This window comes from Corvus brachyrhynchos, unplaced genomic scaffold (genome assembly GCF_000691975.1).
Source record: "Corvus brachyrhynchos isolate BGI_N302 unplaced genomic scaffold, ASM69197v1 scaffold90, whole genome shotgun sequence".
In the NCBI taxonomy this organism is placed as follows: Eukaryota; Metazoa; Chordata; class Aves; order Passeriformes; family Corvidae; genus Corvus; species Corvus brachyrhynchos.
The window spans coordinates 4,204,589-4,232,383 of record NW_008236932.1 but is presented as its reverse complement, the minus strand read 5'-3'; the positions used below and the strand labels follow the sequence as shown (position 1 = coordinate 4,232,383).

The window sequence follows — 27,795 nt, the reverse complement described above, 5'->3', positions numbered from 1 at the left end:
CTGCTGAAAAGGCACTGATTAAAATGACCTACAGCACATCTGGACTACATTAGGATATGGTTTGATTAAGGCATTCATCACTTGCTCTTTCGGCACGTGGAGAATTAAGATAATGGTGGAGGAAAATGGTATTAACTAAACTGGCTATTCCAGCTCATAGACTCCTCTTCTTTAAAACTCCTTCAGATTGCCCAGTTCCTCAGTTGTGAGTTCTTTTTTACCTAATTACAGACAATGGAAATAAACAGTGGTTAATTCATTTATTGTTGGCAAGATCACTAAAGCCCACTAAGCTGTAATATTAAGAGTTGCTGTATTTCTCAGACAATTTGCTATTTGATAGGAAATGCTTGCTTGGAGCTATTTTAAACAGTCATAAAAAGGCTCAGCATTTAACGGCAAGCAGCACCTCGCATTTCTGTAGAAACAGAAGTTTGACACATTCCAGATCAAATTGCTTTAGAGAGGGGGAAAGACCAGGCCTTCTCAAGAGAGTATTGTTTACTAGCACATCACACAAGCAATAGCTTGGTTTTCAGTATTTGATCTGACTGTATGAGACTTCAGCTATGGAGTCTGTGTACATAAAAGCCAAAGCACAGGGTAGAAGGAAAGAGCAAGTCACCTTGGCTTCCAGATACTTTCCCCTAAAATACCCTTCCCCATTTCTCAGGAGTTAAAGAATGTGCTATCCTGGTGCATGCACAGAGGTATCAACTAAGTGTCACAGCGTGCGTCAAATGCCATAAAACGCAGTTTTCAGGAATGCTGTTGCTGCTAAATGTGACTGCTCACAGTACTATGCCTAATTTCCTTCAGTGTTAAACAACTAAAAGATGACGCTGAACAGACACCTTGAAAGCCTCTCTATGAACTGAAATTTGCTTTACAGTGTCAAGAAGGGTAACACACAAGAAGGATAACTAGTGGGAAACATACCCCGTCAGAGCAACTAAAAACTCAGCCAGAAGACTTTGCAAGTGCTGTCTGAAGAATATAGACACTGAATGTGCTGGGTGCTTCTCCTAGTTAATATGTGCACAGGATATAAAAAATTATCTTTTCTCCTTAGGATCAATATCCTCCTGTATTACACCTAGTAGAAAGCTGTAAATTTCACTACTGCTCACAATGAACAAACCAGCTACAGAGCAAAGAATTCCACAAATATCATCTGGAAAAATGGTGTTTTAAATACTCCTCCCAATACAGAATGATAAAGACTAAATGTGATAGATAACATGCGTCAGGTCAGAAATCTTAGCTTTCTCTCCATTTCTGTAAACTCTGAAGCAAACCCTGAAAATGCTGTTTTCCAAAAAGGCCTTCGCTTTTTTTGGCTTGTTAAGTCAAATTCCTTCCTCAGCTCCTTACAGTACTGTGATGTCACAGGCTAAGGGAGAGCTGTTAAAAAAAAAAAGAAGCCCATACCCTCAGTCCATTCACACAAAGAGTCTCTTTTACAAGGAAAATGCCAGTTCACACCACTTAGAAAGAGCACGGCTTCACTTAACCTGTAAGGGAGCCACCTCCTTAGAGACACTTTCAAAAACACTGTGTTGGCAACAGACCTAAAGCTCTGTTTTCAGCTAGCATAAGCAGGAGTTTACTGTTGTAGGTTTTTTGTGGCTAGGTGTGTTTGGGTTTTTTGTTTGGTTGGTTGGTTTATAAATTTTTTTGTTGCTTTTGTTGTTGTTTTTGTTGGGTTTTTTTTCTGTTTGTTTTGTTTTGTTGGAGCTTTTAATTGGGTTCTGTTTGGATTGTTTGGCTATGTTTTTTTTGAGGGGAGAGGGTGGAAAGGGGCTGGTGGGGAGAGCCACAACCTAACAACACAGCATGTGGCTGGCTTAGTACTAAGAATCAGCAATTACATGAAGGGCTGCTGTGAAAGACACAAGCTCCAAGCTGTAATTAGCAGTAATTTTTACCTGTCAGGAAACAAAAAAAGACTTGACTACATTCTTTCCACAGGAGAGGCTGAAATGTTACCTGAAGTGCCTAGGCCGCCTTTGGTAAGCTGTTTCAGAAGACTCAGGTCAGGGTAGGGGTGCACAGCTTGTATGGAAAGTATCAGTCAGAAGGAAAACAACTGGACACAAGGAGTGCAAAAACAACCCAACAACAATCCACCCATGAAAACAAACAAACAAAAAACCCCCACCCAAATTTAGTAGGGTGATGGAGAAAAAAAGCGGCACATTTTCTACAGCACAGTACCTGTTCATTACTGCTGCCTGTGGGCTAGTGACATTTGAGTACCCCTGGATTAAGTTTCCTGGAGGCTTCATAGTTTAAGCTAAAAACATGAGCTATCCTGACCAGACATCCCCTGCAAAGGGCCTCTGGACTTTGGGTTAAAATGGCTTGAATTTAATGTCAGACGTGATGCCACAGATGACACAGCTCAAACAAATTTATTCACCTGAGGAATTACATAAGATATTGACTTGTTTTCTTACTACTGCTAGGCTGCTAGGGCATCAGCCATTCTTTACCAGCAACGATGAAAATGAAGGTGACATTTTTGACAGGAGAACTTTTGAAGGCAGTGGTAGTTCACTTCACCAGACACTCCACAACCTGCCTGAGCCACATTAAATGAGGCAAGTCAAGCCTCTACATTTTTAAAATGGGGAGGTAAGAAACTCTTTGTCACCTGTTGAATGAATCTGTGAAAAGAGAATGTAAATAGGGTTCTCACCAGAAGAAAAAAAGGCACTCAACATCCCTGTCCTAAGCTAAGAGTGACTTTGGTGAGCCTAAAGTGACAGGAAATACTGTGTGCCTTCACATAACACTTCCCATAATGTCTGCACAGTAGAGGGGTAGATATTTTAATAAGCAGTTACAGATTTTACAGTATTAGCTATTTTGGATCATCCCAGAATTTTACACTATGAAGAGGGAAGTGTCCCACGGAGAAATAAAATACCCTATTTAAAATGCAAACAGATTTAAAATGCAATTTCTATAGCTGATTATTGATTCAATATGAAGTTTAGGTAACCTTGCCTCACCTGTGGTCACAGGATATTTATCTTTGGTGCTCTCCTTCATACCAGCCATCTAAAGCCCCACACGCCCAGGAGGTCACTGGAGGACAGAGCTGTAACTGGAGTACTACCCAGGTGTGCAGGAGATGGAGCTCAAGACCCTTGTTTGATACAGACTCAGGGGAGTTGGACATGCAAATGCTCAGTTTTCACCGAACCCTACAAGAGCTGCACTAGATAATTTTATTTTTTTTTTAAGAGACCTGTTTCTCATACCAACTAGTTTTGGAAAATACACTGGTATGCTGCAAGAAGGAATGGGCTAGTGGTAATGAAGTGTGTTCAGTATTGCAGTGTAGCTCAGCAGCAAAGGCAGCAGATACACCCTGCTAAACCCTTTTCTGCTACTCCTGGTCTCAGATAAAACCAACAACCTTTCTCCCCTCAGGAATTCAGACTCACCATTGCCATCAACTTAAAGTAAGTTGGGGTTTTTCCTACTTTTTGTTGTTTGTAGTTTTTCTTTCCTTTAAAGCATCAGTCCCATTCAAAAGAAACTGAAGTTTATTTTTAAAAATAAATAGAAATTGTAGTGTTCTTGGTTGAAACAAAAAGTTCAAACAGAAACTTGAAACAGCTGAACGATCAAGAAACAAATAAAAATGAAGAAATCTAACTCAAAATGATCCAAGAATAATTAAAAATTATTCCTTTTAACTTCCTGAAGTGCAAAGATTCTTGACATATCTCAATTTTTAACCAACTCTTCTTCATGACTATAACCAGTAATCCCCTGGGTCCCCTACATCATGCCATACTGAAATGAAGTAGGTCTACAAGAGTGAAATGCTTTTCTCTGGTAAAGAGTCTCTATCAGTATCAGAGATCTGCGGAACCATCAGCAAATACTATCTTCTAGAGACATCAAGGGCAAGACTACAAAAGACAGAGTGCTGGCCTCCGAATCTGAGAAAAAAAAGGACCCTTACAAAGTGATTTACCTGCTTCAGACCCTAATCTTCCAAATTTGCAGCACAAAAGCACATTATATCCAAGCACGCTGGGTTTCATGGCCAAATCTGTGTGTATGAAATGTTAGTGTAAGCAGGCAACTCCTATTTTTTTTCTGTAGCTCTGAGGATCCTTAGGTCTGCAGCCAAACTTGTCTCTCAGAGTGGCAGGTCGTGTGGAATGCTGGTGCTGAGCGGCCACACGACTGCTCTGCCCATGCCAAGAGGCCACCTGTAGAGGCAGATGAGGCGTGTAAGCAAGACCTCAACCAGTCAAGGAAAAATATGTAGGTGGCACCAAGTTCTCTGCCAGGGCCTTCGCTTTGGGAGGCATCTTTAATCTGAAACAGCCCTCCTCTGTGAAGGAAATACATCATGTACCCTCTTCATTATACATGATGAGGCGCTGAATGTAGGGCACAAGCTACGCTATGACTGTTTCTGGGAGAGAACACACCAGATTTTAGCAGCTGGTTTCAGCTTAGGGTTTTGGTTCAACACACATTTTTTAAAAATGTGGCAGAAACAGTGATTTGCAGTGTTGTATCTTCTGATTAAGCAGTAACAAAATTACAGCACAAGCCCTTTCTGTTACCTCAGGCCACAGATGCTTCCCTGTCAGCCCAAACACCTTCCCACACTGTACCTGTACCACTTGAACCACAGAGTCATTGTTACAACCTTGTAAAGGGTTAATTCTGCTCTTTTAACTTATGGGTAAAGGGTAAAAAAAGAGGGAAAAAAAAGGAAAAAAAAAGTGTTCCTCTTCATGGAAAGTATAAGAGCTTAACATAAATGAAACAAATCCTCTTGTGCATCCCCTTCCTGTTCAGGGAGTAAATACCCTGCCTGACTTTCTGAGTCTGTTGGACTACCACCATTATGACTATTAAATGACTATTAAATTAATGATGTGCAATAGCAGAAGAAAAAACAAGTATTGAAACTCTTCCCTTACCCCCTTCTGTATCAGCAGTCTTTTCATGACATACCTCACTGGAGGAAGTGCTATTGTTCTCCTCTCTATGACAGCAAAGTTGCCTGCACATGAGGGAAGGTCTGACAGGCCCAGGGTCACCACTTCTGCTCAATATTTTCAAACTATGATCTCCACAGACATCTCTGTCTGGGACTGTAAAATGAAGTGCCACAGAAGGCTGGCTGCTGGAAGCAAAACTGGTGCTTAAGCACATGACTGCTGGAGTTTACTAAACATTTTAAGGCTCTCCTTCTCATTTTTAATACCTCCTCTACAAATCTACCCTTACCAAGCCAGCAGAGGATTAAATATGGGTGGTGAATATCAGAGGGCATCCTGTGCAAGGAACCAGAGTAAAACAACAAAGACACAGGACATATGGTAAGGCTTTTAATGCCAGCCTGTCACTCGCTGGTTCAGTGCTTTTTCACTTTTAAGTGAATTGCTCCATTCCCCAGCCTTCTCTCCAGGTAAAACATTTCTGACCTCTCTGCATGGCCCCATCAGGATGAAGAGAGGCAGGGAGCACATCTCAGGGGAGGGGATGTAGTTTCCTGAGCAGGTGCCCATTCACCTGTGATGCCAGTCCAATCATACTTGCTCACAAGCTAATTTTCAATTTTTTGGCAGAGACAGCTCCTAACAGCCAGGGAAGGCAGTTTGACAGAATTCTTTTTTGCAACAAAATCTTTTTTAAAATAAATAGTTTTCTTGGATATTTCCTCTTGTTTAAGGGGCTATTTGAAAACAAGCAATTACAAAGAATTTAATCTGGTGAGCAATCTTAATTGTTCTTCCTCTTCCTTCTGAGGAAATCACACGCTTTAAACCCAAAGGCCACTTTTATTTATTTTATGAGTACAAATTGGCTCTGTCAGTTTAATTTCCCCTGGCACTGTAACCAGACCTGCTGTTCTTATGAAGAAGAACAGTATGAGACAACCAGTGTAAGAGAGAAATAAAACCAGTTTCTGAGATCGGCAATATGGACAGCACACTCACACCTCAAACCTCTCCTTTCCAGAGAGGACCCCCCACCTGAAACCCGTGTTTCAGACAAAGTCTTGACTGCCTCTGTAGCAGCAGGAGAATAACTGCTCAGCATGAATTACTCAAGGATGGCTACCAAAATAAATTCCAATAGGAAACCTTCACATTAACCCTTAATGAGGGAGCAGAGGGGGCTCTTACATTTCACTAGTGCTTTGCATTTTCTGATGATTTGCAGTGAGGAGGTGCAAAGTAGCTGTTTTTTGCTGCCACTTTCACATGGGACACTGCTTACTGCTCTGACACTGCTTACTGTCAGGGCTGTGTGTTCTTATGGCAGAAAAAGACTATGGCTTCTCTGGAAAAAAAAAAGCCTCCAGTCTGTACGTGTACTCACATGAATGTCTACTCACCCTGGAAGCTGGGCTACGTAACGTAAGTAGGAAACCTTTAACCCTGGTGAAAACGAAGAGTTAGTGTTCAACACAACCCAAAGAATGCCTGGAGGCCCTCTCTTGATGCCATTTGGATTGAAATTCATTTCCAATGCTAAAACTGGTCTTCATTTGTATTTCCATGCTGAACAGGTAAAACTTCTTAAAAGATGTGTTCACACTTGATTGCTCTGAAAACTGGGGCTTTGGGGGCATTCTCCATTCAAAACCAAAGTGGCATGTGGCATGTTTACTACTCCCAGCAGAGCAAACATAAAATACCTTGTCAAAACTACCAGGGATGGAGCCATAAATGCCAATCAGCTGAGAATGCTACATGTCATGAAAAGATGAGGGCTGGAAAAACAAGTGAGAAAGGTCATACAGCATCCCACTTACTTCTTTTCCTCAGATACTGACAGTTAATATTTAAGGAGCTGCTCATCTCCTTATGTGCTTTCGCATGCAAACAAGGAATCAGAAATGAAAAGTTACTTGGGTTTGTTGCAAGCCATTTAGTGGGGGAAGGACTTCCTCTTGTCTTTTCTCCACTTTTTCAGTGCCTCTCAAAAGTGCTGTCTTACCCACACACTTTTGTTGTGGGTACTGAGGTGGGTGAAAACTCCACAACCTGTGACGTCACATGTGACCACTGTCATCACGCAGTGTGATTCCTGTGGCCATGTACTACAGTCACTTTGCAGTAAACTCTTCACCTCCACTCTTCTGAGGTTTAAAAGTCTAAAGCTTACTTAAGCATCTCTCACTGGAGGGGTATGCAAGCATCTGAGTGCCTCCTTAGTCTTCAAGGTGAGATAACCCAAGCTGGCCTGACCTGCACTCACAGTAGGAGTAGGAAGCAACTCTGCCCTGCTGCAAGCCATCTATAGCTGCTCTGTGCTCTAGGTGTGAGTTGTGCATGGACACCAAAGGGATAACTGAGCAGTCCTCTATCAGCTGCCCAATGGGAATGGTCCTGTGCAGGCTCCTGCCTCTCCTAAACACAAGGTAATTTGAAGAAGCTTTCTCTGGAATGATTTTAAATGTTGTTAGCACTTGAGATGACCTGTCATCCTACACGCTGAGGCTGTTTCTCAGGCAAACACAAAAGACAAGGAAAAATATCCCAAATCAAACCAGTCCACAACCCCCCCAGTTAAAACAAGCAATTTATTGTGGTAGCAAGGAACCTATGCACAGTGTTTGTTTTGATTTGTTTAGATAAGGTGGCTGGAAACAAAGATCCTCAGGAATTTTGAAAAAGCTGATAGAAAAATGTTTGGTTTTAAACAGAACAAAATGTTTAGGTAACTCCCAGACTCCCAGTCTTGCAAGATGGAGTTATGTTTGTTAATATCTATTAATTCAGCCAAAATCTTAAGCTTCTTAACTCTTGCCATCTTGCAAAGTTACATGTCCTGCGGTGGTCTTCTAGATGCAGAGTTGCTGTAGCTTTGAACAGACACAGTACTTTAACTAAACACATACACAAAAGATTGGAAAGGAGAGATCTCAACCATCTAGAACAAAAAAGAACACTTGTTTACAATAACAGCACTCACTGCTATCTGCCATTTACCTAAAGGAGAACAGTAAGAAGCACAGGACAGCTTATCAACATAAATTGATTATGAGCAGTCTACTACAAACCAAGATTAATACTACAAAATGGCAAACGGCCCCAAGCTTAGAAAATATGTGTGTGTTTCAAGCTGCATTTAATGCTTCTTTTGCTGCAATTACTCAGCTGTTATTTCTTCTACACTTAATATTGGCAAATTGGTCAAAACACACCCAACTTTATTCTATAACAATTCATTTGTTTCATTAACAGGGTAGCTGTTTTTTTCTAAACAGGGTAGCTCTCTTTATCGAACAACAGTAGCAGCAATAAAATTACTTTATGCCAGGGAAAAGATCCTTCAAACTCTTTTCCCCTGATTTCCTCCCTCTCACCCCAAACCCTGAACCCCCTGCCCTTCACCATCACCCAGCACCAGCAGAGTGTTCAGAGGGAATCCTGCATAGCACCACAACGATGCTGACTGGCCAACTGATGTTAAGTTTCTCCTGTGACAGGCAGCAAATTCTGAGGCTAAACTTCGCAAGAGCTCAGGATTCAAACAATTGCATTTTCCTTGAAGAACTGCTGAACACACCTTAGGAGGTACAGGCAGGCCATTTCTGGTCTAAAACCACAGCTTAATTAAGTTCATTTCATAAAAACCTTCAAGAAATGAATATTCTTGCTTTCCTATGACTCCAGAAAGATGTGGGAAATGCAAGCACAAGGAAGATGTCTACTGGTCACAAGCTTAAGTCTTAGACATACATCTATCGACAGTGGAGGATGATGCCATCCAGCAAGACTCCACACAAACAAAGATAAGAACTGTGATGCTTAATCAAATGAACATTTCAGGAAATGTTAAGGCATCTTCAACTACAAAAGAAACACAAACATGCATTCCCCGATCACAGTGATTTTCTAGCATTTAGAGGCAATTACTTAAATTTTTCCAGTAGTGTCTTACCGATAAGCTTGTGTCAGGCTGGTTTATCTTCCAAGTCATTATAAACTTCCTCTAATGCTCCCTGCTATAAAACTAAGCTTCACTGAATTGATGGCAATGTGCAAAGAAGTGTAGATACAATTGCAGCATAATATCCTACATAAGTTCAGCATTAAAACTGAGCTCATTCTTCAAGTAATTAATCAGTGCAAATAATTCGGTTCTCTCTAAGCAAGTGAAATGCAATACAACAACATGAATTCTCCTGAAAATCAGGATCCCCCCTGAAATTCCATAGCTTTCTGAGACACAAGATTTCAACTATAAAATTAAACAGGCAAGAACAGGAATGAGCTTGCTGACAGTAAATGCACTGAAACAAGCACCATGTGCCACTATAAGCACACTCCTCTGATGCAATAATATTTTCTTATTTAAAAAAATGCTGGGTAGGAAACATCTGAACTGTCTTTCACACTCTGGAGGGGGAAGTGAAGAAGAATGCTGAAGGAGATTTACTGTAGTGAGGCAGAAACCCCTCACAAATACAAGACATTCCCAAGCAGCACAACTTGTCCTAGGACAAGGTAGATGCTCAAGTTCACATAAATGAAGGAAAAGATAAGGCACTCTGAAAATCAACACATGTGCATACAGGTTTGTACATACTTAATCTTGAAGTCTGAGACTGTGAAACTCATGTGCACTTCAAAAGAAATATCAATTTGAATAAAAGATGTGTAATACCCAAGCCTTATTAAAGGGCTGGCTACAGATAACTTTTACCTGTGTGATAATTAATTCACAGCACATGTGGAAGAGCCTATTTTTATTGATAAGAACATTACATGATTTCTTAATGACATGATTTTCGTTTTCTAAAAATTATCCTCCTGCAAATTTATTTAAGTCCTCATTTAAGAACTGATAGTGAAAAGCTCTCTGTAAATCTGTATTCTTGTGTGAAATAGAGAGCTTTTAGGACTGTTGCTGATACCCTAACTGGGCAGTGTTGCGGTATCTGTCAGTTTCTTGTCATTAGAGATTAAACATATGAATTAGGCCCTGTACACAGACAGTGCAAACTGTTAAGTATTGACAGACCTCAAATCTTACTATATAAATACTGTGCTATTGGTTGAAAGTTTACTAATCTCAGAATTATCTGGGGCAACTGTTTATCTCCTTTTTCTTTTGTTTTTATTTTTTTTTACAGGGTTGATTTTCCTTCACACTAAGACTTGCCTACATCTTTTGCCAAGACAAAAAGACATTGCAGCAGTTGTAAATACACTGTGAACACACATTGTAAACACACAATGTTCATTTTGAAGCTCTCCATATATTGCTAATTACCTCTCCAAATATTGCTATACTGCTAATCTTAAGCTCATTACCTCTGCTTGCAAGACATAGCAAATGCACTTGCAGCAGTCTACACTGCTCAAAGCAACAGATGAGAAGACACACAGTGGTTCCCTAGCTGCTGGAGCCTACCCTCCAAGTGCTCTGCCCCGTCAGTGTGCTGTAAGATACATCTTCAAGTTAATTTATTAATGAAAAGGTTCACCACTTGCCAACTATGGGCCAGACCCTGAGACAACAATCAGTGACAGGAGGCCTCCCATCATTGCTGTCACTTAAGAGGAAACTCTTTTGTTGTCACTCTTGGCCAGCCTTGAGTATTACAGATGCTCCATGGGGGATACCTGCCAGAGGCCTTCTTTGCTCCATCACTTGTGAGAGACAAACAGGAGCTGCTCCTTCTTGGAGACTGGAGAACTTGCAATTGTGATTACACATGTTAACTTGTGCGTCTGAAATTTCTCTTTCCTGAGTTTTTTCCAGAATGTTTTCTCTTCCTTCTATTGATCACTGGTTTTCTTCAAGCTTTCTGTTCAGTGTCAGCTGTTCCTCTTCTTCCTCTGGCTTCTTCTATCCACTGCCTACTTGCATCTTTGTAAAAAAGGTCATGCTAAGTGCATCAAGCCACGTTCCTTCCATGTAGCATCCTGCAATAGCAACATCCTGTGATTTGAGCCCGTTCACCCTGCCTCTGCCCAAGCTGGCTTCCACTGAGGTTCTCTGTATGGATCCCACTCAGAACATAATGCTGAAACACAGCTCATCAACTGCCCAGCAGTCCTCCTGCCTGGCCTTTTCCAAGTGTTCAGCTACAATCTGGGTTTACAGATCAGTCTCTCGCTCTAGTCAAACATCAGCACTGAGGCATTTGTTTTTAATTCCCTCCTCCTATTACAATAATAGCAACAATAAAATCAACCCATAATGATTTCCTGGGCTCAAATCAACTGCTCAGCAAATGAGGGCTCTAACAATGACAAGAATGCAGGGTTTTGGAAAGTAATTGCAAATGTTGTTCTAGCTTGTGTCCCCTGTCTACAGCTGTCTGTAGGAGCAGTGAGAAGCTCTCTGCTGCAGCGAACATTCAGGAATTGCAGTAATCACACCTGCATGGAGAACAAGCTTGTCCCTTCCTCTTTGTGGCATCTATCTATCTATCTATCTATCTATCCATCTATATCTATCTATATGTCTAGAGGGAAACAGACAGGGAGCAGTTCTCACTATGGTAACTGTGGGGCCAGAGGATGACTTTATGCTGAGCTTCATCTCTTGCATCTATGCACTTAACAATATATCCTACCTCATGGCAAATTCTAAGCAAAGGAAAGGCTGCCCAGCTTGAATTGTCTTCCCAACCTATACTCCTGTAGGAAAAATTGCACAGAGGCAACTGGAGAAACATGGGATGGCACTGCAATTGCATGTATTAACGGATGCAGTCTGGAAAGTGTAGGCACAAGAAGAAATACATAACGCCTTTCTGTCATTCTTTTGCTGTTACAGGGATAATGGGCAGAACAACACCTTGTGTATTTCTAGTCCCACCATACAAGTACCTCTAACCACACTGTAGGCATCTAGGTGTTTCACAACATGCCAGGAAATTACCTTAATTTCACAGAGTATTTGCAATCAGTATTTTAAAAAACATTTTCTGTAGCAGACCACCCTCTCAGTCCATTTTACAAAACCATGAAGGTTTTGTAAAATTAAGGAGGTCACCAAACTGCGACAACCTAAAACTGGTGAAATGCTTGAAAAAATAATAAGCATTAAGCAGCATGTCAAATATTTGACTCATGACAAGGAAACAAACTTGTGAATTAGATGCCTGGGCATTAATGCCTTAGTATGACACTGCACCCAAGATGCCTTGTAAAGGCTCTGAGATTTTACCTGGGAGCTGCTGGTGAATGGTTCTGTGACAACACCTCCTCACCCTCCAGTGTAGCTGTCCTTTCCTGCAATACATAGCATAAACTGGCCCAAAATTTCACACAAAATTGTAACACGGTTCAGGGGGAAAGGCAGAGCAGCTTCAAACTCTGGGAGGAAGAGCTGGATTACCACCTTGTGAATTACTTGTGGAGCATTACCAACTGAAAGGGAGCCACCAACAGGGGAAACCATGCAACTCACAGCTCCTGTTGTAAGATCGTTACTCTAGCATGAAATTCTAACACATTTGTCCATTTTGAAACCTCTTCCCCCACAGACAACCGTTCTGCACACAACCATAGGGAGGGCAAGGACTGTTGTCAGTAAGAGCCAGTGTGGGGCTTGTGAGAAATTTCTTATGACAGCTGTCCTTTGTCTACCAAACTAAACACTCATGCCGCAATCAGTCCTTTTTTGGGGTTTTGTATTGATCTTTCTTCCTTCCACAGCTGAACATATACCCTTAGAAAAGGGCAACAGTGTAACCATGGAGTACTCCAAGGACACCATCTGCCCTTCCAGGATCACAGCCTTAGACAGTATCTCAGCTTTGCTTTCATTTCTAACTGCTGCTTCTCTGAACAACTGGGTCGTAAACAGGGCTTTAGCTTGCTAGAGAGAGTTAACATCGATATTTGTTTTGCATTATTAATACATACTGTAAAAGGGCTGGAACTGTAACTACTTATAGGCTGAATGCCTAACATTTGGAGTACAAGCTGTTTGTTTGGTGTTTGCCTAGCTCTGGTCTGAACAGGTCATACAGCAGATTTGGGGCAAACCTTGGCTGTTTACTTTCTCAGGAGCAGCCACAGGGCCTGGGGAAGAGACTGGGAGAGAGGCAGCTCACAGCTGAAGCAGCCATACGTGCCTGTGGCATCCCATTAGAAACTCCTTCCCTTGCCCAAAACTGCTTCCTCCTGCTGTAGGCTCCTTAAAACATGCTTAAGCACCTGTCTAACTTTATTGCCCCCAATTGGCTTCTCTGGTTTTAATGCAGGAGCTTAGAAACTCAGGATGCTGGGAAAAAACTCAAGCTGATTTTCACACAACAAAAACATCACAGCAATCCCTGCCTGCCCCCTACCTCCTCCCCACCCTGACTGACATTTGGTGGTTTCCCTTTCTGACTGACAGCTTAACAAGAACTCAGTGTTCAAAAAGAACTTTTATGAGGAAGAAGAAAATTTATTTTATTTTTCTTTTTATGTACTTTGTAACTCACAAAGTGACAGACAGCAGAGTTTTGTGAGGTGAATACCATTTTTCAAAACTGACACACTCAAAATGAGGCAGGGACCTAAATTAGTTATTGTAACTAAAAAAACAAATACAACAGCTAATCTCAAAATTGAATTCGTATTCCTTATGAGGACCTAAAACTGGCAGTACTCATCATGTGAGAACTCTGACCTATAAATAATCTTAGCTTAGAACAAATGAACATTTTTGCATAATGCATTACAGTTTTCTGGCAGAACAAAAAATAACACCAGACCAAAGCCATGTCTCGTTTTTAAGGAAAAAAACCCAAGCCAGTAAAGCCAACCTCCAAAAAAGGAAATGTCTAATCTACAAGTGCAAGTATTCAAGCATGTCTCCAGCCCTTCTCATTCCGTTTAATAAGAGAGGAAACCAGGCCACCAGAAGTTTACAGACTAATGCAATTACAGGGTGGCTCAATAAGCACTGATTTGTCTGTTCTCTCTGACATGCAATATAAAGCTATGCTAACAGGTCTGGCTTTCCTTTCACAAAGCTGAATACTCACAAATCAATCACAATGGATGTTTTTCAGGAGGGAAATAGCAAGCAGTTGTTGGCAAATATATGAATGACCATTTCTTATAGCTATTTTTAAGATCCATTAACTAACTAAATAATTGGATTTACCTATAAATAACAAATGTATTTTCATCAGATAGCATTTAACATTTCTTACATCACCAGTGAAAAAAAATCCTCTTAGCAGTATTAAAAGGCAAATAAAATTAAACTCATAATCACAGCACCACTTCAGAATCACCACGAACTTTGAACAATTCTGTGAATACAAGGATACAAGTGTACCATTAAAAAGTCACTTGCTGAAAAAAAAGCCACTTGAAGAAAAACCAAGTTGTTTTGCTGTTTGCAAGTGGGATGAACGTGGGAATCAGCCTCTCTTCTGGAATGGTGAGTGGCAGTTTGCACATGGACAACAGCAGAGATCTGGACCAGCTCCAGATGTATTGAAAGCAGAGCTCATTGTTTTTAGGAACCACAAACACTACAGACCAGGCCCTTAAAAGAAAACTGCTGGAATCCTGATGCTTAAGGTCAAACTCCCAGAACTGGTTTCTGACACCTGTTTCTAGGACAGATAGATCTAGATGTTACTGATGTATATACATTCAGATCTGAATGCTAAATTTCAAGTATTCAATAAATGACAAATTTGAGGTTGTCATTGTCCCATCAAGAGGAAAAATAAAATATACATTAGAATGCCAATCCAATTGCTAACTTACAGTGCTTAAGAATCTCAGATTCTGAAAAGAAAGGAGTACAATACTACTTGATTTTCACCACAGCCTGTATAGGAAAGTTGCCACGACTACTTCAAGAGTTTGCTGATCGTTGAGTCTAAAACACCCATACCACAGTCCAAGGGCTGACATTTCTCCTAACCAAGGACCATCATTATTCACATTGTCCACTACAAGGGAAAATACCCAGCTTGTAGAAGGATAATTCAACTTGACCTAGGCAGGCCCTGAGTAGGACCTCTGTGTTGTTCTGTGAGGGCATGGAAAGAGTCTTGTTTTTCTACCCAGAAACGCCATTCATACCATCCTGGTATTCTGTTCAGTGGAAACCATCATGCTTTGCTGTACCTTCCAACTTTGTATAGACATGCATGAAGCAGTATTTCATATTATGTCAGCTGATAATTTCAGGAAACACATGTGGACAGAGCATTGCTGAGTAAGTCAGCTAAGCAGAAATTACCCAAAGGAAATATATGCCTTCAACTAAGGAATTGTGAACATCTCAGCAACTAAGTAACAACATAGCTAATGTGCTTATCAGTGCGTTAGCAGCGACATCACTTCTTACCAATTAGCGTCTCAAAAAGAATAAAGAAAAGATCATAGCTTTGTGAGGTGATTCGACAGAAGCACTGCCCAAACCTGCAGCATAATTAAGGGAATGTCTTCAAAGCAGAGCTCACCCAGACTCATACCTCTGTGTTGCAGACCCCCCCCACTGCTCTGGTTTGCACACAGATGCCTCATTCCTGGGTTTGGGAGAACTACCGTTCTGGCCTAGTAATTCAGGCTGGAGGCCACATGGATCCTGGGTTCATCTCGGAACTGGTGTGAGTGGCTGCCCCTGCTCCTCATCCAACCCTAAGTATGAGTCCGCATGTGTCTGATGTCAACGCACATGGCAATTTCGTAGTGGAAATGGTAATATAAGTACGGCCCTAAACTATGCTGAAACTGCGAAAAGAACTCTTAACTAAGGCACTTCACCTTGACCATTTCATCAGGAAATCTGATAAATGCTCAGAAGCTTTCAGCACAGCTCAGATGGGGACCTCAATGTTCTTGATAAAATCCTAGTTCTAAACCAGCAATAATAACTTGGTCACAGCCTCCAACGAGAGCTTAGCAAAGAGGTGGACACATGAAGGCAGGCTGCAATATCAGGTGACAACAAGATGAAAGCAGTATGAATGAAAAGTGGCGGTCACGCACATGCCATCAACATTACTCTTCTCAGCCACAGGTGTGTGCTGGCATCACAAGGGTAAGACTTGAAGGAAGAGAGTGAGAATGTTTTCCAGGTAGTTAGACAGACTGTAATTAAAGCCATAAGCCATAACTTCTTCCAACCTCACAGGTTATGCAAGGTAAAAAACAAACAAAAAAGCCTCCCAATCTGCAATTTTCAGACAAAGCCTATCTCTCAGAGCAGGAAGGAGCACAAGACATTTCTGATTGCACTGGGGAGTGTTCAGGAAGACCATGAGTAAAATAATGCCTATTTTCTAACAGGAAGACCTTAGCAGTGGTTATAATTAATGGAGGGAACAATTTATTAAGGGCTGTGATTAATACTCCCTTATAGGACATGTGGAATCAAAACTGGATGTTTTTCTAAAAGATAAGATGTAATCCAAACAAAAATCAATTTGGGAAAATCCACTAGTCTGTGTCACAATGCCAATCATAATGGGATCACAGCTGATGCTTTTAACTTTATAACCCATGAATATAGTGAGTCATGAATATCAACAGTACTGTTCCTTCCCCCAGTGAAGTGTCTGGTGATACGATGCCTAGATGTGGGCGGGTTATGATTAATGATATATTTTACTATGACTTTGCTCAAGAACTGTTTTCCCTGATGATTTCCATGGCTTGGACAAGTTCTTTTTCCAGGAATTATGATTAAAAAATTGACTTCAGCAAAAGCTCAATGTTTTTGTATTTATATCCATGTATGTTTTCCCAGCACAAAACGAGCAAAGATATTCTAATGGGAAGTGGAGACAAGTTTTAATTATTTAGAATTTATACCAAAATGGCCCAGATAAATTCATAAACACATAATCAGAATTCCTAATTTACTGCCAGGAGACGGCAATGAAGGTACACAGCAGCTCAAACACAACAATTGTAACTCTCTTGAAAAGGAGTCCTGAAAGTCTCTCTCACTGAATGAGGACAATAAACATAGTAGACAGCTCAAAACAGCTTAAGACACTTCTGCTGGACAGCTTCTGTTTACAGGTCAGGGAATTTGGTGATATCATCACTCCTCCTTTCCCCAATTTATCTCATTCCTTTCTTCGGCCGTCTCCAATCTCTCAGTCATATGAAAAACAAAGGGCAGTGAGAGCAGACCTGTGTTCCATTGGGTCAGCATTAAAAGACTGAAAACTAAGAAGGGAAAAAGAAGTTGAAGAGAACTGGGAACACTTTTGAAAGGCAGAAGGGCATCACGTAGGAACAGAAACAACAGCCTAGAAGTGGTTTAAGTGCAGTGTGTAGCAGTGTGACTAGCAATTAATAGAGATTAAATGACCCAGGTTACTATAATAATGTGCACAAACTGGTATTGCTGGCACTTGATGGAACCAAAGCTCCCTAATCAAACAGCAATAAAAATAATCCCATTTGCTCAGATGCCATTATTAAAGTCCCAGGAAGCCAAGAATTGCCAGCACAAAAATGTGGCTATATAGGCCTTTTTATTTTCCTCATGTTTTTAAGCTGTTAACAGTGAGTCTGACTTTTTTCCAAGCTTTTCTCTGCTACCAGAAAAAGCTAGAATCTTTTCTTTACTTTTAAAAATTCTTTTAGATAGTTACTCTTTAAAAATTCTTCTATGCTCCTTCAGTCATATGAACTCTGATTTCCACAGTACAGAGAAGACAAAAAAATTTCTGTGCAAGCAAGCACCATCCAGCCACGGTGGGCATTCACGGCTCACTCTTCTGAAGTTTACCTTATAGAACACTGAGATTCTTTGCTAGGACCTTTTATGTTGAGAAGAGAACGGGCAGTATGTGATCCAAGTCTATGCAACTGGAGTCATCTTCTGCTACTGCATTATATTAAGTGCAAGTCAGCTCCTTGCAGCATGCTTTTGTATCTACTTGCTATCAAGACAGATTATCAGTCTGAAAACACCACTTCAGATGTAAGACAAGAGGATTGTTTTTCACTGTGCAGTGCTGTTTATTTGCCTGGCAACACAGGTTCTTGTAAGAGCTACGGAGTTATGTTAGATACCACGCTCAAGCTTCTCCTGCCTGAAAAATGTCAGGAAATTGTATCAGCTCTTTAGTCTGAAGACAAGCAGCCATGAGTTGATTCATCTGAATCACTGGAGACATACTGAGAGCACTTTTGGTTAAGTATTGGCTTTCAGTGCCATAGTTAGGAATATGTGGTAGTTGGAATCCAGGAACCACCAGCTAGAAACTATTATTTGCAGTAATCATAATGAGTATTTCTTCCAAATCCTGGCTTTACCACATCACTTGATAAAATATAAAAATCTAGAGACGCTAGAACTAAGAGATGTATGTGTAAAAGAAAAGCACCACCCCACCCAGCCAAATGCACCTCAACAATATTAAAGGACCACATCTACCTTTACTGTTAAGACCTTTCCATTTTTTTTCTGATCTAATTCAAAACAATTTAGTGCAAACATACAGACTCAACAGTTCAGTAAAAATCAGAATGCCAAGCCTGATGGAGCAACTGCAGAACTCTGATGATTTACAGCCTTTATTTGTTTCTTGTAAGGCTTATGATGTCCTTTAGTCACACACCTGGAAAGACTGCGACTCTGCTTTAGGGAATTTATGTTCCTGCAGTTCCTCCTTACTTCCTAAGGGCTTTGCACAAATTACAGCTTTTTAAATGAGCAGCGTTCATTAAAACAAATTATCTGTACTGCAGCACTGCCTGGATGTGCCCCTAATGAGCCTTAGAGCAGTTTTGCTATGTACCAGGAGACTAGAGGCAGCCCTGCCTTTTCACTAATCATACCTGTGCTAACCCCAAAGCCCCCAGCAATAATGTTTCGGTAAAGCTTCTCCATTTTTGGCATCACTATAAATATTACCTTCAAACTACCGTCACATTATCTTTGTACACTCAACCCTGCACTAGTCCAAATCAAGGAGAATTTTGCTGTGGACTTCAGCAGAAGCATGCTGTAAGCCGGAATGCTGATCACATGCAATGGTGAGCTGGACAGTCTTTCAAGTATGAAATGCTAAATGGTGACTTTGGCTGGGCCTAAGAGAGAATAAATACTGCAGCCTTCCTCCAGCAATATACTCCTCGACAGTATACTTTAATCAGCTGTCTAATTAATATGATTTAATAAATATTAATGTACAACAGTGTCTGCACAGGCAAAAGGTAATATGAAACTTATCACTGGCTTGACTAGATTAACTCATTGCAATAGAGAAATGCAAATAAGTAACAAATCCAAACATTTATATTAAACTGCACTGTTTATTTTAAACACATAGAAGGCAGATTTGTACATGGGGGGCTATGGACACCTTCCATATTGCTGCCACACTTGAAGTTTTAAACCAGTCCAGCATTACCCAGAGAAAGTCCTGTGGAATTCAGACTTTCTGAGCACAGCTCTACATAAAACACTTCACAGCTTGATCCTGGCTAGTAGTCCATGCACATCTGCAATGAATGGCTGGTATGCAGACAGCAGGCTACGACTTCATAGCCTGGCACAGTCATAGCAGTCATTACTTCATCCATATAGGGATGCAGTACCACTTTTTTGGGAGAAGCCATCTCTGGCTGATTTTGAGCAAGCAATTATGGAAAGAAAGCTGAGAGTATCACTGAGAGTATCACTTACTTCCATGAAGTGGCCATCCTCCTGAGGAATTGCAATTAGAACAGAAATACACATATTCCTATCTGAGCTGGTATCACAACCACAATATTGTCCTGCAAGGGCAGTAAATATATTTAATCTTTTAACCTTTTTTTGACAGCAAGTGGGCACTTGATTTCATTTGATGTGAGTGTTCCCCAGGCACCCTATTTAATTTTTGGCTTAAGCAATACCCTGAGCTGAAGCTCAGACACTGAACTGCAGCCAATGCTGGCAGCTTTCTGACACCTTAATGCATTTGGATACAAACATCCAAAATTTATTATCATTGCTCTAGTACTTGCACAGTTCTGTACAGCATAGAATTCAATGAAGAATGCCATGCCTTCAGGGACCCACTGGACACATGGCCAAATTTTCTCTTCATCTATAGCTTCTGGTAATATACTGGGTGTCTCAGATATGCTGTAACTTATGACTCTGAATCTGTCTATGTTAAAATAGAAACAGGACAAAAAAAACACTTCATGGACTTTCTGAGGTTTTTTTTTCAGTAATGCTTGATTAAGACACCAGGGGGAAAAGGGAGAAACTTCTGCAGAAATTGTGGTTAGATAACTGCTAATTTTGCAAACCATACATTGCAGATTCATATTTATTCAGAAGTAAGCTTTCATGATATAGTAAGGAATAGTTGAGAAACTAAAGTCTCTGCTGAAAGGGATCCCAGACCCAGCTGAGAACCTGCTCCAGCTGGAAAATTTCACAAATACCAGCCCTTTGGAAGTCCTGGGCCACCCTTTTTACAGCACAAAATCCCACCTCCATCCCAAAGAAGATTATGTAATGACTGATAAGTGATCTATACAATCTGTATAGTTGAATCCTTTAAGAAAAAAGGATTAGAAAGGGAATAGTCAAAATGGACTTAGCAACAACGAATTCAAACTGTCCTCATATAGAAAACATAGGTGTACACAGGTCTTGATCATTCTGTTTTTAAGTACGCACTTTCTAGAGAGACTGATAGAAAAAATCAAACTTCAGATATCATAAAAGCTAGTGAGATACAAGTCTTGCTAGTTGTAAGAACAAAATGGTGCAGTTAACATTTTAATATTGGTTCACCTCTTTTGGTTCACCTCTTTCAAGGAGGGAGACAGAAAAAGACAGATCAGAAGACACTATTTAGAAACCATAATTTCCAGTATTTTGTTGCAACTTCTGAAGCTATAAACCTATTTTCAAAGTTTAAAGATCTTCTGTCATTTGGCACTTTTGGAAAGAAAACCCATACCAAGTGTTTCAAGAGTTGTGATAATATCAGGAGAGCTGAGGAAATGCAATAGGTATTTTTGAATTGCAAACTAACTCTTTCATATTAAATGCCATCAGAGACTAGTAAACTGGTTTCATGGAAAAGAATACTGCCATGTACTGTGAGAATAAGTGTAGAAATAATGACACCCAAATTAATTTAAGGTTACACTTTTCAGATGCCAATCTTGACCATAGTTGTTCTACTGCTACAGTTAATTGTACTTTTGCGAATCCTCAACACTAAAGGTTTTGAAGAAAATCCAATTTAGAAGACAACTAACAATTATTAAGCAACTAGAGTGACTTAGAATCAGAAGTTCTGGATTTCACTCTCCTATTTGCTGCTGACTTGATGCATGACCTTGAATAAAAAACTTACCCAGACTGCAATCCTACCTTAACATGTGTCTCCTAAGACTGCTATGAGGTTTAATTCATTAATCCATCCCTATAAACCTTTCAAAAGCTTAAGGATAGAAGGGCCTATGGAACTTAAAATTATTAACAATATTTTCCTACACAGAGGTACACAGTGATGTATGTTTGATGTATGAATACAAAAGCAGAGACATATAAACATACACGATATGTTTTCACAGAACTTCTGACTTGTTCCCTCAAGTTACAGCTATTTGAAAATATGCAATGAAGAAATGAACAAGACACATCCCTACAGATCCTTCATTTTCTGTGTAAGTAGCTCTAATGCTGCCTCCCCTTTACAGCACATTCATGCAATTACAAATTATGGTTGTTTAACAATATTATAAAAATAAATCATTCTTACCCTCAAACCCTGCTCCATGGACAAGCAGAGGACCTGCCAGGGTGCTGTGTACCTGAACATGTTTGGCCCCTTTTGAAGACAGACAAATAGCAAAAGGCACACAAGTCTCTCAGGTCTCCGGGTTGGTTTGCATCTGAGGGATGCTTAAATAAAGAGAAATCTTTCAGATGTACTCTTCAAGGGGCCACTCGAGCAGACTCTTAAGACAGTGTTACAGCCATTCCACTTGCACCCCGAGGAACTGAATAACTAATTCAGTAAGAGGCTTTTTTCCTCGGGAAGAGCTTAGCTCAAACTCAATTAGCATAAATAGGATGACAACCTTTGAACCTCCCACTCCTCACCTCTCAGAGGAGAGGATGGGGGACAGCATGTCACGGCAGGGTCGCTCCTTCTCCTGCAAATCTTGGGTTTGTTTGTGTTTCCATTGCAGGCATTTGACTCTACTTCACAAGTCCAGAAGCAGCTATCAGAGACAATCTGTAGCTTTGCCTTCTTTATTTTTGCTATTACCTTTTAGCCTGACTGAAAGGAAATCCCTCTTCCTCCTGTCAGGAGGGATTCCCTCCTGTCCCTGTCTCCGGCATCCTGACCTCTACTTGGCAATCGGCATAATAATAAATAATAAATTCACACAGAAGCTGCTATGATCACTCTCATGTTACAGTCACTACATTAAATAAAATTACCACCCTAAATTAGACTGAAAGGTTTCCTCCAAAATACCCCCCGACTGAAGTCTTTGCAACGCTGAAAATAAGATATACTGCAGCCTTGCTCATGGTTTAACTTTCCTCAATGGTTATCATTTTTTCAATTAGAGAATAAGGCCTATTCTCAGAGACATTAAACTGGTAAAAGAGCAAAGCTCAGTTATTTTCTACTTTTATGTGATTTCATTGATGAACCAAAAAGGCACTTGTGAACCCTACTCCTGCCCAGAAAACAGTGGGATGCTGTACACATACCACTGCCACATTTGCTTTTCTTTTATTGCAGTTGTTTGTATGCACAAACCATCACAGATGCAAGTCCATACAAACAGATCAAGCAACTAGATTGTCCTGGTTTCTTTCTTTAGCTTCAATAGAGGGAGAAGAAGTAATTTTATATTTATATCGACTCAAATCTGACTCAGTGTACCTCAATATTTTATCTCCAGTACTTGTACTGCAGCAATGCCACCCAAATAAATTACAGGGATGCAGGAAGAACTGTACAAGAGTTGTCTCTATAGACACTCCTACCAGAGAACGGAGGCTGGGCTCAGCACTGCTCCCCCTTCAGCTCAATGTACAGAAAGCATAGTTCTGAGAGTCCTACTGGAGCACACACTACTGTTCTGTGAGGAAAATTCTCTGAAAAAATGTTCCTCCCCATAAATATTTTGTCTTTCTTGACAGTGAAGGGACACACAGACACTGAAAACAGCCAGACCCTACTAAAGTAGTGATTTGACCAAGTACTTGGCAATAACACACACACCTGAGGTCTGGACTAACATGGATACAGGAGAACTTAGGTTAAAACACAAGATAGAGGAAATGCTGCCTTCTGCTAAAGCAACACTAAGTTACTTCAGTACAGACAAGGGTAGGACTGTGGATTTTGGTGAGAAATGGTCATTATACACATCCTTTGAACCTTCTCATGGCCAGATTTGCAAACAAATGATGTGGCAAACAAACAAGCCTGTCTGCATGCATCTTCATCTTGTACCTTCTTAGTAACTTTCTTTTTTTCCTCTTCTTTCTTTTTCCTCATTACCTATATGATGAAGTTTATACCACAGTATCTAACTCTAAATACCACAGCATTTAAACTCCAAATTTAAATGAGAATATAGATACAGAATGGATCAACCTAAGTACTAAGATACAATTCTGCAGACTTGACAATGAACTAAGTCTGCAAAAATACCTGAAACCCAGGAGATCGTAAGGAAAATACTAATGACAAAATGTTTTACCTTAACATAGAATATTAAACAAGCTTCTTAAAAAGAAGACCTCTGATCTTTGATTTTCATAGTGGAACAACTGAGTGCTCTTGAACAGCTCAGAAACCAGCTAGCTGGAAATATGGTGATATATCAGCCATATTTAGAACAGTTAATTAACTGTGAACAACACATTGAAGCTGCTTTTACATCTTTTGCATTAAGAAAAAAGAATTCATGCAAGTAAACAGTTAAAAATGCATAATCTGAACTTTTATGACCTTACACACATACAAATATAATTTGCTTATTTTCTGCAGAAGTAAGCCATCTTTTTTCCCCTTTCACTCTAAGCATTCCCCCCTTTCTTTTAAATTAGGAAAAAACAGGTCTACTAAAACATCTCCAGCCCACAGCCAATTTTAAGTGAGATCACAGAGCCGCTGATGTTAATAAAAACATTTGCATATGAAGATCAGAAAGCCAATGCCATTGTTGACTTGTCTTCAGGGAGAAACAGCGAACAAACAGACACACTAGAAGGGACTGTGCCATCCAAGCAGGGTCTATTGACAGAGAGTACATGCTAATGAATGCCCACTGTGTCTGAAAGCCCATCATTCTTCCCTTTCACCAAAAATCATTAACACCAGGGGAGAGCTTTCTAGGGCTCAGAAGTCAAAATACTAACACTCACAGCATTTCCCTCCAGCGGCTTGTTGTCAGAAGAGTTAGTGTTGAAATCTTCTTGGAAAAGGTAGGCAGGATTTACAGTAGCGATGCAAAATGCAATTGGTCCTTGGAGGAGAATGCAAAGCACATACCAATAAATATCACACCCACATTCTGTGGTTTTTGTTTCTCAAGCAAGGGTCATTCGACTTCCTGTGAGACTCTGACACTACAGGATTTACTAGTGCTGCACTTCCACCCCTTCTTTTATTTCCCAATAAATACAAAGCCTTAGGATAAGGTTAAGAACTTATTCAAGCTGATGAAGCCAGAAAAGTTGTTTATCTTCCAGTTGTCCATGAGTAAAGAAGATGAGACACTGCATCAAAGAGATAAAACCTCCTGCTGTGAAAAACACATGTGTCTAAAATATTAGACTGGAATTTAGGAGACCAAATTCAATCCCAGGCTCTGACGTCTCAGAAAAAATCACTTAATTTCAGTGTCTTTTATCAGAGAGGTGTCTATAGCATATTTTGTGAGCTGTGTGCAAAGAGTGTGCTTATGAGGACATCTGCTAATTTATTTCCTTCTTTGAAGACTTCAGAACTAATCCCTAACATAACATTAGTGAATGAGACTGATCCATATTGTACCTTTTTCGTTTTGGTATCCAAAGAACCCAAGAAGAAAAGGCACCCAAGATTTTAAACTTTCTTTTTTCATTTTACTGCCCATTGAAATGGTTCATTACATTTTCCTCGTCCCTCAGTGCCCCACTGAAATGCAATGGCTCATGCAGGAGAGTGTACTGCAGTCCCAGAAGTGTGAGGAAGACCTCCGCTTCCATTCCTCTGCTCACCACTTCTGACATTTGACAGAGGGGAATCTGAAATTCCCTGAAATGCCTTTGGTTTTGTCCATGCTATATGCATGTGCAAACACAGAAGTGGTGTGAGGAATAAGGCATCACTGTGCTCTTTATTCCCTTACAAAAGGTAGGGAACAAATTGTACTTGTCGTACAGAACGTAGCCTGGCTGGCAAAGGACACTGCCATTGCCACATAGGAGCCAGAGGCTCTCAGTCTTGGCCATGAACACTCAAAGACTTTAAATAACCACAAGGTTTGACAATTGCAAAATACATGGTTTGATGATATGAAATTTGGGCAAAAGTACTTGGGAGTCTAATCCTGCATAGTCTCCATCTGTAATTACTGAATGTCATGAGCACTTTATTACAAAAACAAGAACTGCAGAATGACAGGTATTTTTAGTATTGTTGCTTTTTTATTATTATTTTTACTACTGTTATTCTGTACTACTGTACTGCTGCTCTTCCCTTCCTATGGCAAGAATCCTCCTACAGGTATAAAAACCTCATTATCCATTCCTGCCTCCAGGCTGGAAAGGAGTAAAAAAGAAATTTTAAAGCAGCCAGTCTCTAAATCTCCTGAATTAAATTTATCATTTTGTTCACCTTACCTCTTCTGTTGCACAACATTTCATAATCCCCATTTTATATGTGACATAAAAGACAGATTCAAAGTTATCTTTATCATCAGACAGTATATGCAAGATGTCAGATAGTACACCAAAACATGTAGTATCAGCAACATGAGAAGCCTGTCTTTTCCAGTCATGTATCTCAAAGGCTAAGCAAATTTTCATACACAGATGGAGAAGCTTGAAAAAAAGCAGGAAAGGTTTATCCGGACCCTGGATGTGAAGCCTGGAGCATGAGAAGCTAGAAAACATCCTATTGCTTTGTGAAAAAAAGTCAAGTTATTATGCAGGTGTGCTAATGATTGGGTGCTGAGCCCAAAACATTTTGGTTTTTTCTTTTTTTTTTTCCCTGGTTTTTTTTTTTTTTTAGTCAGTCTAATAAACTGTTTCTTCTTACAAAACCCATCTCCACTGTTTTCTGGTAAACTTCTGTGGATACAACACTGTTGCTATTATTCAATGTCCATCTTCCTTACAAAAACGTGCCATCTCTGGGAAAACAAGAATGTGTAGTGGTTACACCATCAGCTAGTACTAGGTGACCCAAGGAGTAATAACATAAGGACTATTTCAATAAGAGCATATACAAGAAATGTACTAAATGCCTAGTACTAAATTATTTTCTCAACACTTAGAAAAACTTGTTTCATCACAAGAAAAAGACTTTTTTAGAATATTTTAAAGTGAGAACAAGTAATACTAACTAGGTGACTACGGGCTGGACTAACTGTCTAGAAAGATTAATTCAAGTAAACAAAAGAAACTTGAGGACCACAATTTTCTACCTTCCATTTGAAAGGAAAAGCAGTAAGAAAGGGTGTAAGAAAAAGGTATTTTGTACAAATGCTCTGCAGCTATACATGAATGTGACTCTTGACTGCATTTATCAGAAGGAATGCATGAGATCATGAAGGCTAAGATCTTAACAGTCACTGATTGCAAAACTTCCCTTGAATACATCAATCTGTGCACTGCAAACAACTAGTGATGATATCGAGGCGTGATCAATGAGGTTTTCACATCATACAGAAAATTACTTGGCTTGGTGCTTCCTAGCATGTTGTGAAACAAATCCTACCACCAAAATCACGGGAAGAAGACATCATGCAATCCCCAGTTTAGCTCTAGGTTCTCTAGTTTAGCTGCTAAGGCATGGCTCACAACACAAGGAATTTAAGTGGGTATCTGGCTGTAGAGTGCAATGAGCTTTAGACTGGGCTCATTCACTGGTAATCACAAGGCTCTGCCTAAGCAGGAAATCCTGAATTTTCACTCACATTCTTTTCAAAACAAATACAACTGCTGCTTGACCACCTTTTAACCTCTGAAAGACCAAAAGCCAAACATTTTTACAAGCGGGAAAGATGACAAATGTCCTGAAACTATTAGGAGAAGAGGAAACTCCCTTAAAATCTTCACTGGAACGGCTATGGGGGGAAAGAGAGATCATCCTAACTCTGAGACACACAGTGTAAAAGGAACAACAGGAACAGAAGATAGAGTGGGATTTAGTACATAGTACATAATCTGTCCTGAAAAATACTGAGAACTGGCCAACAGTTCTCCTTTTCAGCTTTTCTAGGGTGTCCCTGTCTAGGTAATATGCCAAGTGTGTCCCTGGGCTGTCTACACAAGGAATTATGTACTAATCATGGAACTGCAACCTCTTGTGGTTTAGCAGAAAATATCACAAGCACTTAGATGACAACAATTGGGATCAAGTGTAACTCACCATGGATGGAAAAACAGGCTTTCCACTAGCCCAACAGCACTTGAAAGGTGCTGGCACTGTGGTTTTGATACTGATGCAAGGAGAGCAGGCAGCCACAGTTACAGGGCAGTGCAAGCCAGGCCAAAGGAGCTGCTGCTATCCTGCCCACCTCTGCCCTGGCCATGCTGGGTTTGCTTGTCTGTCTGATGATATGGCTGAAGAGTAATCTCAATAAAAAGAATGGAAAGAGT

At 40.2% G+C, this 27,795-nt stretch overlaps 1 protein-coding gene across 7 annotated transcripts in view; it reads right to left on the bottom strand.

Annotated features, from left to right (window-relative positions):
- Positions 1–27,795, bottom strand: part of LOC103611613 (A-kinase anchor protein 2) — a 158,727-nt gene that overhangs the window by 30,809 nt on the left and 100,123 nt on the right. The window contains exon 1 of one of the 7 annotated variants that reach the window (XM_017728324.1): positions 21,716–21,959. The exons of 5 other annotated variants lie outside the window; for them this stretch is intronic. In XM_017728324.1, coding sequence (XP_017583813.1) covers positions 21,716–21,775 — 60 coding nt within the window. In that variant the 5' untranslated portion in view covers positions 21,776–21,959. Of the gene's footprint in view, positions 1–8,362; positions 8,369–21,715; positions 21,960–27,795 lie in introns of those variants that run through there. One more of the 7 variants, XM_017728327.1, reaches the window with a different exon arrangement.